General features: G+C 41.3%; 1 protein-coding gene across 12 annotated transcripts in view; it reads right to left on the reverse strand.

The window, feature by feature from the left end:
• acsl1a (acyl-CoA synthetase long chain family member 1a) overlaps positions 1–16,803 on the reverse strand; it is a 134,017-nt gene that overhangs the window by 61,495 nt on the left and 55,719 nt on the right. Inside the window, exon 1 of one of the 12 annotated variants that reach the window (XM_052019611.1) lies at positions 10,107–10,212. The exons of 9 other annotated variants lie outside the window; for them this stretch is intronic. Coding sequence is in view for 1 of the 3 variants with exons in the window: in XM_052019609.1 (XP_051875569.1) it covers positions 7,410–7,413 (4 nt within the window). In the remaining 2 variants the exon portion in view is untranslated. Of the gene's footprint in view, positions 1–6,707; positions 6,726–7,409; positions 7,536–10,106; positions 10,213–16,803 lie in introns of those variants that run through there. 2 more of the 12 variants (XM_052019609.1, XM_052019620.1) reach the window with 2 other exon arrangements.

The raw sequence follows: 16,803 nt of genomic DNA on the forward strand, positions 1-16,803 counted from the left end.
AGTGGGCCAAGTTGCTCTCAAGAAAACCACCCAAATCTTAGTTTACTAAGTTCTTAATTCGAACTCAGAATTGCAGTTCACCATAAGGAGAAGGGATGCAATAGGTGTGTAGCTGGAAAGTGTTCATACTTGGCTTTCTTAAAGTTTTAAGTTGGTTCCTGCTAGATAAACAGGGCAGCTCACACCCACGGATTGCAGGTCCCGTGCCACGTTAATGTCCGGGACACCTCCCTTGGTCTGGACGATCGAAATGCAGGAAGAATCAACAATTACAGCAACTCGAGCACCTGATGGAGTTGGAGCAGCAGCTGCCATCACTGCTGAGTACCACGAGGCTAAGAACAGTTCAGGAGGCGATCACCCCACAATTTAAGAACTTGAAGGCAGAGAGAAAATGGATAACTACCAGACAAAAGAGAAGCAATAGGCAGGTAGTGTAGGAATTTTCAAAGCCTTTCTTGTTCACCAACCAGTATTCACAGCTGAGTACTGGTGAGGACAAAGGCTCCTCTGGGAAGTGGAGCCAGGCCAAGTCCATAGCACCACAGAGGGCTCAGCAGCAAGAGGTGGGGACAAGGTAAGGAAGAGCAAAAATGGTCGGAGGTTCAATAGTTAACAGGAGCAAATAGTTTCTGCAGCATCATTTGTGATTCCAGGATGGCATGTTCTCTTCCTGCTGCCAGGGTCAAGGACGTCACTGAACATCTGCTGGGCATTCTGAAGGAGGAGAATAAACAGCCAGAAATCATGGTCCACATCCATACCTGCATTTGACCCACATCTCTCTAAACCTTTCCTATTCAAGCACCTATCCAAACGTCTTTTAAACATTGTAATTATACCTGCCTCTACCACCTGTGGTAACTCATTTCATATCCCCACCACCTTCTGTTTGAAAAGCTTGTGCCTCAGATTCCCTTTAAATCTTTCCCTTCTCACAAATCTATGCCCTCTAGTTTTAGATTTCCCTATACTGGGGGAGAGAAAAAAAGACTATCTACGCCCGTCATAGTTTTATAAACCTCTATAAGGTCACCCCTCAGCCTCCTTTGCTCCAGGGAAAACAGTCCCAGCCTATCCAATCTCTTCTTTTAACTAAAGCCCTCCAGTCCAGGCAACATTCCTATGAATCCTGAATTGAGATACCAGATGAATTTAAAGAAGAGGTATACGATCTTGTGGAAATTAGTGATAGGCCAGAGGATTTGGAAACTTTTAGAAAACAAAAATGGCTAAAGAATATTATAACGAGGAAGAAGATAGAGTACGAGAGTAAACTAGCAAATAATATAAAAGAGATAGCGATAGGTTGACTCCAAGGATGAAAAGGGATTGAGCAGGTCAGGCTTACACTCATTAGAGTGAGTATAGAAGGGCAGTTTATTCATTGAAATATACAAGATCCTGAGGGGGATTGATGGGGTAGGTACTGAGAGAATATTTTCCCTAGTGGGGATATCTAGAAGTAGAGGACATAGTTACAAAACAAAGGGTCAGCCATTTAAGGTGGAGATCAGGAGGAAGTTCTCCTCTCAGGGAGATGCGACTCTGGAATTTTCTATCCCAGAGAGTCATCGAATGCATTCAAGACAGAGATTGACAGACTTTTCAATTAAAAGGGAGCCAAGGGATATGGGGAGAGAACGGGAAAGTACTGCTGAGGCCAAGACTGGATCAGGCATGAACTTGTGGAACAGACTTAAGGGACCTGATTTGTCTTCTCCAACTCCCGTTTCATATGCTCCCAATGTTTTATTTTTAAAAAATAGAATAATTATGAACAGAACCTTTACCAGAATTCAGTTTCTGAAGAGGGACCATGTCTCAAGCAAAAGAAAACAAACTGCTGGTGGAACTCAGCAGGTCAGGCAGCATCTGCGAAGGGAAATGGACAGTCGCGTTTCAGGTCATGACCCTTCATCTGGACTGAAAGAGAAGAGGGGATGTAGCCATTTCAAGGGGTGAGGGGAAGGGGAGAGAGCAAGAAGTGGCAAGTAATAGGTGAGGAGGGGTGACGGGCAGATGGAGGAGGGAAGAGTGGGAATAGCGACAGAGGCTGGGAGGTGATAGATGGAGGCAACGGAAGGGATAGGAAAGGAAGGTGGAGCATGGAACCAAATAAGGGAGGTGAGGTGGGCAGCTGGGAACAGTGGGGAGAGGAGACCCAGTGGGAGGAGTGTGGGCAGATGGAGTCAGTGGAAGAGAGAAAAGAAACAGAGTGATGGGGGCTGGGGCATGTTGGATGCATGTTGAAGGGACTAGGTAGATCAGGAGAGAGCAGGTTACCTGAAACTGGAGAATTCAATGTCCATGTCGTAAGGTTGTAGACTACCCACATCTCAAATTAGTTCTCTACATGCATGCCAATTGAGCTACTGGACATTACCCGAATTTCAGGTTTCTGGCTTCTATCAGCCTCAGCAAACCTAACACCGAAGCCCTCATCCACCCCTGCAGTCACACCTTGGTCTTTCCTGTACAAACTTAATATCACCCAAACATATGTTGCTCTCTTTTCTATTTCGTACTGTCCCATTCGCCCATCGCCCCTGCATTCAGTCATCTACACTGGCTCACAGTCCAGCAAATTCCTCAACTGTAAACCCAGAAGCTGCTGGAGGAACTCAGCGTGTCAAGCAGCATCTGTGGAGGGAAATGGACAGTTGACATTTTGGGTTGAGACCCTCCACCTGGACTGGAAAGAGGGGAAATAGCCAGTATAAAAATGTGGGGGGCAGGGGTGGAGCGAGAGCTGGCAGGATCCAGGTAAGGGGTGGGGCTGATAAGCAGATGAGGGTGGGAATGATGTCAGAAGCTGGGAGGTGATAGGTGGCAGTGACAAAGGGCTGAAGATGATGGAATCTGATTGGAGAGGACAGTGGGGCATGGAATAAAGGATGGAAGGTTGGGAGAGGAACCGGTGGGAGGAGTGTGCAAGTGATGGGCAGATGGAGAGGAGAGGGTCAGGGAGGAGAAAAACATAGGGTGACAATTGCCAGTTGGATCAGGATCAGGAGGAAAGAGAAGAAAAAAAAAGGGGAAAAAAGGGATAGAGGGGGAGCGATGACCAGAAGTTTGAGAATTCAATGTCATGCTGTCAGGTTGGAGACTACCCAAGCAGAACATGAGGCGTTGTTCCTCTTATTTTCACTTGGCTGTGACCTGGCAGTGGAGGAGGCCATGGAAATGGGAAGTGGAATTAAAATGGTCGGCCACCAGGAGATCCCAGCTGGTTCGGCGAATGGAACGAAGGTTGTCAACGAAGCCCCAATCTGCATCCCGTCTCACCTACGTAGGAGGAGGCTGCAACTGGAGCACCAGATACAATAAAATGCACAGATGCTGCCTGAACCGCCGAGTTCCTTCAGCAGTTTGTTTGTTGCTTCAGATTCCAGCATCTGCAGTCTCTCCTCAATTGTAAAAATTCATGCTATTTTCAGACCCTCCATGGCCACACTCTTCCCCACTTGTGACCCTTTTCAATTCTATCATCTTCAAGAGATTTTTTTTCCTCTTCCCAGTCACAGCCTCTTGGCCATCCCTTGGGTCAATTGCTCTACCACGTAAAACTGAACAAAAATAATAAATTAATCAATTTGATATATGGAGACAGGTAAAAAGGGCCATCAGGGCACACTGCCTGCTCCATGATAGCCAGGTGCCTTGTGCACCCACCAGCATACATTCAGTTCTTGCCCCCATTTAGTTCCCCAAATATCACAAAAATAATAGATCAAAACTGGTCAAATATCTGGAAAATTCCATGCTCTGAGACGATTCAAACGAGCCTGAGCGATAAGATAAAGTGGGATTAGCAAAGGTTAAAGTACAAAATGTGATAATGACAACAAACACTCCAATAGCAGTAAAGATTGTTGTGCATCATTGCAAAACATTAAAGAGTTGCCTGCATTGCAACATTACAAAGTATCAGCAAGAAAAAGTGAGAGGAATGCACCATCTGGGCAACACTGAGTCTGTCATCCAAAGAGGACAACTGTCCATAAATGTTTGAACGCAATGATAAAACAAGTAGATTTAATAGAAATTCAGCCCAAGGATGATGTTGTAGTCACTAAAGCAAGCCTTTGACAAGATGGGCAAACTGGGAAAGGAGCAGCAATTATTGGCAAAAAGATCTCACGAAAGATAATCTAGCCATGAAAACACTATGTGAAAGGGTACAGCAACAAAGGATACGAAAGTCTATCAGACATTTGAGTGGGTTCTTAGTAAGTTGTGAAGAGACCTGGACCAATGGTACACAAGAATGTAAAAACAAAATAGATGCAGAGGTCGGCCACTCAGCCCCTAAAGCCTGTCCCACCATTTAATATGATCATATCTGACCTGGCCCAAGCCTTCTGTGCTAGTTCCCCATAGTCCTCAATTCCCTGATCTTTCAAAAGTTTACCTACTTCCTTTTTAAATACTCCCAATGATCTAGCCTCCACAACCCTCCAGAATTCTACAGATTCACTACCCTCTGCAATAAATTCTTACGCATCTCAGTTTTAAATGAGTGCCCCCTAATTTTGTTCTAGATTCTCCCATTCATGGAAACATCTCATGCCCCCTAAGGAACTTGTATGCTTCAGTAAAAATCACCCCTCATTCTTCCAAACTCCAAAGGAAAAAAAGATCCAATTTCTTTACCCATCCATGATAGGAAACCCTCTCATCCCAGGAATTAACCTCGTGGATCTCTTTTGGACTGCCTCCAATGCATCTTTTCTTAAATAAGGGGAAATCAAAATTTAAGGCAGATATATGATTTAAGGGAAAAATAAGAGAACTTGGGTTTTATAACTTTGAACTTAGCAGCTTACTACCACTTCTGTTGTGCAGATATTGGAAAAATATTCAAGGAAATGCAGGGCATTAAAAGTAATGAACAATTTATCATTTCTATTTCCTCTTCCCTTTGTAAAATTGTGTTCCTCATAGTAAACAAAAATAGCAAGTCTTCCTGTTAATTTTTTTTTAAAAGAAAGTGCTATATTACAAGTTCTCAAATCAATTAAAGAAATCCATCTCTTTAACTTGTGTTTTGGCATATCTCTGTTGGTAAAGTGGTGGTCAATTCTCCACCACTCCACTGTCCCACAGTAGCCCTAGGTCCTAAAAGTTGAGAAGTAGACTTCTGTTGGAAGAGGGTGCGTGCAGAAGTTGGAATTGCTTTGTAACAATTGCCAAGACTGAGGTTTCCTAGGAATTGGACTTGTTTTGCCAAGAGCAGGAAAACACAAGCAAAAACTAGCCACCTACACAATCAGGATTGACTTGGTGTGGTGGTGGGGGGAGGGGGGTGGGGAAGGGTTTGACAGGAAGTCAAACAACACAGAAACAGCCCCTTTCATCGACCATCAAGTACCCATCTCTACAATGCCATCTACCAGCATTTGGTCCATAGCTTTCTTTGCTTGGTAATTTAATTGTTCATTCAGCTAGTTTTTTTTTTGAATTTTTGAGTGTGCCTGCCTCCACCACCTTCTCAGTATGTTCCAGATTGCTAACACTGAAAATAAAAATGTCTCAGATCTCTTCTAACCCTCTTACTCCTCACTTTAAGCATATGTCCTCTGGTTTTTGATGTCTCTGTTATAGGGAAAAGATTCTTACTGTCCACACCATCTATGCTCCTCATAATTTTGTGGGGGGAACCTGATGGTGGCACACAGCCTTCTCCAAAGAAAACAAATCCAGCTATCTAATCTCTCCTCAAAACTGAAATATTTTACAACTGGTAAATCTTCGCTGCACCCTCTCCAATGCATTTGCATTGTTCTTATAGTATGGTGACCAGAACGGAACATAATACTTCAGCTGTGGCTTAACCAAAGTTTTATAAAGTTGTACCATGGCCTCCATGCTCTTCTATTCTATGCCCCAACCAACAAAGGTCAGCATCCCATATGCCTTCTTCACATTTGGACAGGTACGTGGATAGGAAAGGCCAAGGACCTCTGATCAATTCACAGCAATAAACTGAATCTCAATCACAAGAGAACAGTAAGCCAGTAGTCCAACTGATCAAGTGACAATCACATCCTGAGACTTAAATGGTCAGTCATGCTCCCAACAGGATGAGCAACCGAGTTATAGCACACCGATTTAATGCATATGCAGTTCATTAACACTCTGAAGAATTTCTTGTTTTTAAAAAAGTAATTATGCCGAGAAATTTTATTGAACAGCAAAAAAAATTCTGCTGGAGAAATTCAGTGGGTCAAGCAGGATCTGTGGGGGGGGGGGGGGGGGGGGGAGGGAATTATAGAACATAGAACAGTCCAGCACGGGAACAGGCCCTTCGGCCCACAAAGCTGTGCTGAACTAATTAAACACCTGACTAAACTAATCCCTTCTGCCTGCACAAGGTCCATATCCCTCCATTCTCTGCACATTTATGTGCCTTTCTAAGAGCCTTTTAAACACCTCTATCATATCTGCCTCCACCTCCAACCCTGTCAGTGCATTCCAGGCACCCACCACTCTGTTTAAAAAAAACTTGCCCCACACATCTCCTTTGAACTTACCCCTCTCACCTTAAATGCATGACCTCTAGTATTAGACACTGTAACCCTGGGAAAAAGATACCGGCTGTCTACCCTATCTATGCCTCTCATAATTTTTATAAACCTCTATCAGGTCTCCCCTCAGCCTCCACTGCTCCAGAGAAAACAATCCTAGTTTGTCCAACCTATTACCTTGCTCCTGCCTGTCCTTCCTTGCACACTTACTCGTCTTGGAACCGTTGATGTTTCCAGTCGAGACCCTGTATCAGGACTGAGGGTAAAGAGGAAGATAGCTGGTATAAAGAGGAGAGGGGGAGGGGTGAAACAAAGGCCAGCAGATGATTGATGGACCATCGAAGGGTGAAGGACAATGGGCTGATGGAGCCAGGTAAGGGAGGTGGAGGGGCGGAGTTGGGAGACAGAAGCAGGTGGATGATAGGTCGAGGCAGACAAAAGTAGGCAGATGGAGCCAGTTGGGGGAAGGGAGAGTGAAGGTGGAGACAGCTAGGAGAGTGAGGAGTACACACACACACACACACACACAAAAAGGCCGCCAGTGCTGGAATTTGATAAGTAAATATTTATGATTCCATTATCTGTCAGCATCTGTTTAACCGAAGAGGTATTTTAAACCAGGTTAGATTGCTGTAGTCAGCACTTCAAGGAGAAAAAGCACCTCTCAGGAAATTAAACAGTGGACTTCCATCAGGTGTCAGATGTCAATATGATTCAGGAATAGGCCCTTCAGCCCACCACATGGACACAGACCATCAAGCACCCACTTGCACTAACCTTACATTTTCAAAAAAATTTTCTCACATTCCCACCAATTCCCCCCAGATTCTACCACTCACCTGTATACTACAGGCAACTTACAACGGCCAACTAACTTACCCATCCGCACATCTTTGGGATGTGTGAGGAAACCAGAGCACCTGGGGAAAACTCGCACAGTCACAGGGAGAACGTGCAAACTCCGCACAGAAAGGACCAAAGGTCAGTATTGAACCTGGGTCTCTGGCACTGTGAGGCAGCAGCTCTATGAGGTGTACCACTGACATTAGTGAGTCAGTCTTTTCCCAGAATCAGATGGACATCTATTAACATCGCTCTTGATGTAATATCCATTTTTACCCCGACATAAATCGCTTTAGAGTGTAATCTATGACTTCTGTTGTGCAATCACATTACAACTAGAAGTACATATTGTTACCATGTTGCATGTACTGATATTTCAAAGGTCACTCTGCTGACATGTGGAGAATTGACTGAGCAGGTTTAGAACTTAGAGCAGAGTACCTTCTGAAGCCTGGAGACTGTGCTACAATTAATAGTGATTACTTTCTCCAGCATCTAGTTCCAGAGATACTCGATCAATAGATGACTCAGTAGTGACATTAGTGACAGTAATTTCAAGTATCTTTCTGGCCAATTCACGTTTTCCCTGCATCTCTTGCTGTCTCATGGGGCAGCCCCAGAGCAGCTCATCAAAAAAGCATGCAATCTAAAGTTCTAGGCACTCTACATCACCATTATTATATTTTAGAAGGTTCATCAGATGCAAAGTCAAAAATCAAGAAATATATATAAAAAGGATATAATCTAGCCAATAATATATTAAAGGATATAATCTAGTCAATGATTCTATTTTTATATATATAAAAACAGAATCATTGACTAGATTATATCCTTTAAGATCATACTCACCAACAAACACTCACCCTCCCCTGACTATTAACCTCCACCTCTAACCCAGGAAGTATTGTGGGTGTAAATAAATATTTGCGATGATCTCTGCTTAACATTAAAACAACAGATATGGCATTGGTTTATACAAAAATGTGGGAGGGGGAGGAGGGGAAGAAGTGAGCACATCAGACACACTAACTCACATTAACATTATCAGACACCTTAACTGTGTGGAGTACAGGACAGAAAATAAATTTAGCACCATGTTTTAACAATACATAGCAGGTATCAGTCAACCAAAGTAAATACACGTTTCCACATAACTGCCACACATACTGTAAAAAAAAAGCCCAACAATTTGCAAATTGACTGCATCACTTGTACTGTTGTATGTCACTTTTCCTTGTTTAAATTCAATCACACTAATTACTGCATGTATACCAAGACCAACAATTTAAAGATTAAATTTCATAAAGGACCAATTATAAAAGACAAGGTACATGTACTAGAAATCTGCAATAAAAATCAGAAAATGCTGGAAACACTCAGTAAATCAGGCAGCAACTGTGAAGAAAGAAAAACAAAAGTTCAGGTCAATGAATGCTGACAAAAGGTTATCAAAAAGGACCACTTCCCTCTCCACAAGTGATACATCACATGCTGAGTATTCCTGCAGTTTTCTGGTTTTATTCCTAAGAAACATTCTGACCTTAAATTATCAAGATATGGGAAGAGAAAAAAATATCATAAAAAACATATCAGGCAACATCTATGGAAAGAGAAACAGACTAACAATTCAGGTTGAAGTGTGGTCATGGGAACTGGGAAAGTCGAAAACAAGTTGGTTTTAAGTTACAGAGGAGGTGGGGAGAATAAAGGAAATGGTCAGGGTTGCCCAGGTGATCCCACTGTTTACAGAGCAATCAGGTTAATAGATTAATGAAAGCAATTAGCGAGAAAATAAACAAAGGGACACAAAAAAAAACAGTTGCTGAAACTTAAATCCAACAGGAGAATGCTGGAAATTCCCAGTATTTTAAGCAGTGTCTATGGAGAGAGAAAATGCGAGTTCTGAAACAAACAGGAAAGGCTAATTTAAATTGTTGACATCTACTTGTGTTGCCACTTTCAGGGAGCTATGAACTTGCACCTCAAGATCCCTCTGTGCATCAATGCTCCTACGACTCCTGCCATTTACTGTACATTTTCCCTTTAAGTTAAACCTCCTCCTTTGGAGAAACAAAATGTAAACTGGGGGACAGCTTTGAGGGAAACCTCCATTCAGTCTGCAAGGCTGACCAGGAATTTCCAGTTAATTTTCCTTCCCAATCTAACTCTGACCCGTTTGTGACTTTCAACACTGTTCCTACAGAGCACAATACAAGCTTGAGGAACAGCACCTCATTTTCATCCAGGTATGTTGCAATCTTTGGGACTTGATAACAATTACAGATAACTCCTTTTCCTGTCAGAATTGACCTGTTCTGCTACAGGTTAGTTTTCTCCCTCTACAGCCACTGACTGATCTGCTGGGCATTGCCAGTATTCTTCTTTTGGTTTCAAGTTTCATGTATTTCACTGCTTTAACATGCCCCTTTAATCTCTCTCTCTATACTGCCTTCACTGATCTGTTCACCTGGGCAACCCGATTGGAGATATTCCCTTCATCCTATCCATCCCCCACAGCCACCTTCTTTGCAACTTAAAATCAACTTGTTTTCTCACTTTCCTGGTTCCAATAATGGGTCTTCAGCCTGAAACATTAACCCTGCTTCTATCTTCTATTTCCACAGATGCTGCTCGATCTGTTGAGTGTTTTCAGCATTTTCTGTTTTCACCACAAATTTTCAGCTTCAGCAATTTTTTTGATTTACAAATGATAAATCATGTTCAAATACATACCATAAATTTCATAGAAGCTTCATGTAGGATCTAAGATTTTAAGCCTGATGTGTTCCAGTTCTTTCCATCAAAGCAAACTACTACCTTGTAATTTATGCCATCTTGCTGTATTTCAGTAACTTTCAAATTGTTTATCTAAAGAATGTTTATTTAAGCAATATGTTGACCAAGGTATTCCAAAGTTTAGAACAGAGTCCACTTTTTCATCATTGCTCAAAGTTTACTGTGCCCTAGTATTTCCTATGCTCCAAAGCTAGAGGAATAAACCATTGCTGTACTTTGTACAATGTTATTATACTCTCTACTGAATTATTTCCCGGACAACTCCATGCAAAGCATAGAGGAACCTGTCTGAAGTTCCAATTGAAAGCTTGCTTTCCTGTTCTCATGAAGGGTCTTGGGCCAGAAACCCAAAGTTTTACCAACAACGCTCCAGAGTACTGTTTTTCTACATTTTCTTTGCCTTCAGGATTTCCAGCAACTTCTCTGTCTGTAACTGACATATTTTCAAAGTGATTTTCTTTTGTAAGACCTGCGTGTATTAAACCTCCCAACACAAATGGTTAGTACCATCAGCAAGGTAAAAAAAAGAGCTGTAAACCATTACAGACACCAAGATTTGCAGTTTTCCTTCTTCATCTTAATTTTATAAAAAGGTATAAGACATCTTTATTAGTCACATGTACATCGAAACTGTGAAATGCTTCTTTTGCATAGAGTGTTCTGGGGGCAGCCCACAAGTGTCACCACGCTTCTGGCGCCAACATAGCATGCCCACAACTTCCTAACTTCACAACTTCACAGTCTTTGGACTGAGAGAGGAAACTGGAGCACCCGGAGGAAACTCACGCAGACACGGGGAGACACAAATTATATGCCTTAAATACCAACTCTTGCTATTATTTACATTGATATTCAGTAATTGTGATCAATTTTTTGAAGTGTGAAAAAATTTCAAATTATCTAAATTTTCACAGACTATTTGATCAAAACTTCTAATCAATGGTGCAGTCTTCTATGGATTTGCTTTACTTTGTATTACTTGTCAGTTATGAGTTGCACATCCAAACGTGCACATGAAATTTCCTGCCATACAAGTTGTCACATCAATTGATTCTTGTATTTCCTCATGATATAGGAGGCCATTCAGCCCACTCATTCAGTCTCAACCAAATCTGAGAGCCATCTCATCTATCCCATTCCCCCACCTATTTCCTTGTAACCATTTCCCTCTCAGATACCCATTCTGATTCTACAACCATTCATTGGCATGAGTTGTAATCTACAGTAGCCAGTTAATCTACCAACCTACATGCTTTCAGGACGTGGGAAGAAAATGGAGCACCCAGGGGAAATCCACGCATTCCCACAGGGAGACATGCAAACTCCACACAGAAAGCACCAGAGGTCAGGATTGATCCTGGGCCACTGGTGCCATGAGACAGTTGCATTATTTGCTGCGACACTGTGCCACCCTAGGTTGACGAACTTGGTAATACAATAAATAGGAGAGGTAAGCCACTCATTCCCTCCTGTCTGCTCTGTCATTTATAAGCTTAGTACCCTTTTACCCCATACCATTTTCTCACACTGGCCCCATAATCCTTTGAATCCTTAATATCTAAACATCTATCAATTTCTATCTTGAATATAGCACACTCAGTGACTGAACGTCTGGGTGAAGAAACTTCTCATTTCTATCTTGAGCAGCCATCCCCTTATTTTGAAGCTAGGACCCATGGTTCTAGACACTCCAGCCTGGGAAAACATCAGCTCTATATCCACCTTATTAAGACCTATTTCAATGTGATTCTCTCTCATTTTTCTAAAAGCTAAATAGTCCCAATCTATTTAGTCTCAGAACCAGAATCAGATTATCACTGATTTAGATGACATGAAATTTGTTTCATGTATCTCTCCACTTACATTGACCTTCACATATAAAAAAAATTACAAAACCCAAATCAGCAGTTGTATTTCATTACTGATAGTCCTACATGTACACTTAATTTAATTAAAAAAACATAGTCAACAATACCCATCACACATGGACTAGCTAGTTCCTTCCTCCCCGTCTAAGGGAGACCAACCAGCAGAACCATCACTACCCAAGCACACTCAGAGTCAGTTCACAGTAGTCAGGAGTCTGAAATCCTGTCACACTGAAGACGTTGCAACCAAATAGCAAATACGCTCCATAAAATGTAACAATAAGCAAAGATTTTCAAATGATGACAAATAAGGGCCGCTGAGATCATCAGTTCCTTGCATTTGCTAACTTCAGAGTAGGCTATTTCCATTTAAAAACTTCTATCACATAGGTTTGTTCAGATGCTTTTTGCACAGACCACAACAGAAAAACTCCTACAAATTATCAACACATTTAAAATAAAGCCCATTGCTGAGGCACCTCAAAGTATTCTTTTAAATATAGCCAGTTCCTTTTTTAGTTTGTGCTTTGTGAACAAGACAGACTATTTTTAAATACTGAATGACTAATGTGTCATTAAGATATTTAAGTGCACATTTGAAGCTAATTAAAAATTGCTTTATTCAGATTTATTTTTAAAAGCTAGAAGTGATACTTCACATTTCCATACAACCAAAGAGAGCATTTGGCTCAAAGGTATGCCGGCTCCCAGAGCTATCCCATCAATCCCCTTACTCCACTTACTTCCCTGTAACATATTCTCTCACACGGCTGTGAATTGCCCCAATTCTCTCAGCATTCACCTACACTAGAGGTAAATTTACAGCGTTCAGTGAACCTACCAATCAGTACATTCTTGAGATGTGGGAGGAAACTAGAACCACGCTACAATTAGCATATTGTGCAAAACTTGTCTTAAGGAACATCTTTAGAGAAGAATCAAATATTTTTTTTGAAAGATATTTAAGAAGCTTTATCATGTAAACACAAGGCATAAGTGCTGGAATTCTGAAAAAAAGGAGCCAGTTAAATCGAATAATTTGACATAAATGGATTTTTAAACACTATGTGCGTAAACTAAATAATCGGGTAAATCTAAAGTTGATACTTTGCACTGCAACAATGTTTTTTGTAACATTGTAAAACATAATAGTGTCGTATCCCTTGCAGTCTCTGTACACATGCAACGTGTACCAACAACTTCCTTTCCCAATATCTCCCCCATCAGGTTCCATCTGCCGATCATCCCTCCCACATCTGGTTCCATTTATCACCTTCCAGTGTCCACCTTCCCCCTCCCCCCACCCAAATCCAGCTCCAACTGCTCAGTTTTCATTTCTTTCTCTTTTTCCACCTATCACCCACCAGCCCCCATTTCACCCCTTTATACTGACCACCTTCCTTCTACACTCTCAGTCCTGATTCAGGACCTCAATCCGAAACGTTGACTATCACTTTCCCTCCACAGATGCTGCCTGGCCTGCTGAACTCCTCCAATGTTTTTTTTTCCCCCCAACAAGAAGATGACTAAGCAATTTAGCAACAGCACCTACCAAACATGCTAATTTTTATCATTTAGCCTGACAAGGTGAACAGGTACATGAAAACATCAGCATCACAAACAAGGCCATGCCAAGTTGCAGGTAGAAAACAACTTTACAAAGTCCAAGTATTTATGTTGTTTTCTCCCAGAAACAAATACATGCACTGACTTTTGTAAATTACCCCTGTTAATAAAAAGACAAAATTACTTCTCCACAACTCAGCTACAGTTCTTTGAAGCTCATCCTACACTTCAGGTCAGGCTTTAGCAAATGGCAAATGTATTGAACTCAATTATCTGTCTTCCCCTATGCACAATTATTTTTTCTTCTGTCATTTCCCCATTTGAAAATTAATGACAGAGTGGTGCTCAACAATGGATAAATTGTATAATTTCAAGTCAATGTGAAGAAACTGAAGTCAATCAGTTAATGTTTGGTGTCCAACACCCTTCATCAGGAAAGGTCTCAGGACCAGTGCTGTCAACAGACTGGTTATTTCCCTTTATTATATCCTGCAGAGGGTGGAAGAGGCTTTTCACAACAGTTATTGGTCCCAAAACAGAACATTTAGCCTTCATTTCTAAATGGAAAAACGTATTAGATTTTCAACATGAAGACTTACAGTATATGGACACTATCACATAAACACATATCCACAATTATTTCAAAATGCAACTTCAATCCATTTAAAAGAAAGTCACTGTCTATCATTTCCTTAACTAGAACGCAAATCTGCTGACCATCCTTGGACTCCAGTCCCACATCAACATAGCTGATCCTAAACAAAGCTGTGAATTGTCTAGAAAAACAATCAAGTTCATCAGAAATCACAAAAAGTCATGTAGCTCATCAACTACATTTCTAACTCTACGCAAGAGTCATCCAGTTTAGCCCATTTCACCACCCTCTCCACATAGCCCATCATATTTTTTTTCCTTTTAAGCATTTAACCATGCGCCAATTGAATCCACCTCCACTATTATCGTGGTAGTGCCTTCCAGACCCTAACAACCTGTTACATAAAAGGAGTTTTTCCTCAGGTGCTCTTGTTCTTTTGCCAATTACATGCAAACGTGAAGCAGGAGTGGGTCAGTCAGCCCCTCAAGCCTCTTTCTCCATTTAATAAGATCACAACTAATATAATTATAGCCTCAACTCCACATTCACACCAAACCCCAGCAACCTTGCACACTCTTGCTTTTGAAGAATGTATCCACCTCGTCTTAAAACTGTTTAAAATATCTGGAAATCTAATTCCATAAAGAGCGGTGGAAGCAAAGGCTCACAATCCACTGAGTCATCAAGGAAGGTGGAAGAGAATACGAAAACATCGCTGTTTTACTCACACTATAACTCTTGAAAGTCGATGTCAATCCAGGACTCCAGTTTTAATTATGCACTGTGTTAGCAAGAGACATAATCAGCAGGTAGATAAGTAACATGGTGAATCATAATAGCATAGAAAAATGGAAGAGAAAGCAAAGTCCAGTAATAGATAGCACAAAGAGGGAAAATATGTTGATTTATACAAAAGTTTAGCAGCGATACAGTTTCAAACATCAAATTGACCTGCTGTCATCAGCTGCAGAGTTAAGGCTGTAACTTACTTTGCAAGACACCCGCTTCTCCGAAGGTTTTGAAGCGCTGTTGTTTTATCTGTTCATTTCCTACAGATGAACACTATCTAAAAATTCCAAGATAAAATGCTGTACATGCACCCTCCAAATCACAGGCAATCTAGGCTATCTCTGTTTTTAAACTTATAAAATCTGGGCACAGGCTCCTTCCGGGGTTCTGCATATCCTGGAAAACAACTTGCTGGTTAATAATCCTCCTTCCTTTCCATCTTCACTGCAACAATTTCAAAGGAATTTTTTCAGCTGAAATTTCCAACACAAATTTTAGTGAGCGAAGGGCAAAATACAGTCAGAGAGATACAGCAAGTAAACAGGCCCTTCGGCCCATCAAGTCCGCATGATCGTCAATCACCCATTTACATTACTCCTATGTTAATCTGACACTCTCATCAACTCCCCTCAGATTCTATCACTCACCCACATGCCACAGGCAACATAAAGTGGCCAATCAACCTACTAACCTGCACAGCATTGGGATGTGGGAGGAAAATGGAGCACCTGAAGAAAACCCATGTAGTCACAGGGAGAACATGCAAGCACCACACAGACAGCACCCGAGGTCTCTGGTGCTATGAGACAGCAGCTCTATCAGCTGCACCAATGATAACAAAGATGGCATGCTTAGCTGAACCCAAAACCAATATTAAAAGCTGAAATGCTGTAGTACAACTTCATTAGTGGCCACACCCAACTCTGAACATTTCTAGAATCGAGAATTTAATTGCACTATTTTCCAAATACAGTACCTTAAAAACAAAACAGTTGTATTTCATTGAATACACTGATATCCTCTGGGACAAAATCCAAGTTTGGGTCCCACGCTACCTCATGTTATTTATTCTTTCAAACATGATCATAACAATTTAAGTTCCGGCACTAACAAAGTCATCACATCTTCAACTGATTCTGGCTCCATATTGAAGTCATTTATTATAAACCTAATTTCCTCTCTCATTTCATCCCCATATTAAAATATGCATTTACATTCCTCTTAATTGCAGGAATTAACTGAATTACTCTGGGCATTGTTCCAACAATAACTGTGATGAAAATCAAGTTAATCTTCCCCTCGTATTTCTGGAACTAGCTAAAATATCTCAGAAATGTGAATGACGTGAAAAGATTTGGAGTAAGAAATGCTACATCCCACATTCAAGAATGTGAAGAATAGGCCAAAACAATTACAAAAGACAGTTCTTACTATGATTGCACAGAATCTATCTGCACACTAATTTGGAACCTTAGGTGGCAGTCACAGAGTATCCAAAAATGGCTAGTGCAATTTCTGAACGTTGAAAGAAATTGCAGAATACAAAGTGTTATGTAGCAGAGCAAATGTTAATTCCTCCAACAGATTCAGCATGCATAGGAAAAGGAACTGCAATGTGTAATGTTTATGTAGGCCAAATCTTGCTGGCTTGGATCCACCACACAGTCTCGCCACATCCACATGAGGGACTTACTTTACTGGTCCAGTGCATCATGGACTACAGTGACATGGGCTAAATAACATTTAAGGAAGTCCCACCCACAAAATAGCACTGAAAGCTTTGCCAGCTGGCAAAGCATCAGCAACGCCTCCCATT

Source organism: Pristis pectinata, chromosome 7 (genome assembly GCF_009764475.1).
Source record: "Pristis pectinata isolate sPriPec2 chromosome 7, sPriPec2.1.pri, whole genome shotgun sequence".
In the NCBI taxonomy this organism is placed as follows: Eukaryota; Metazoa; Chordata; class Chondrichthyes; order Rhinopristiformes; family Pristidae; genus Pristis; species Pristis pectinata.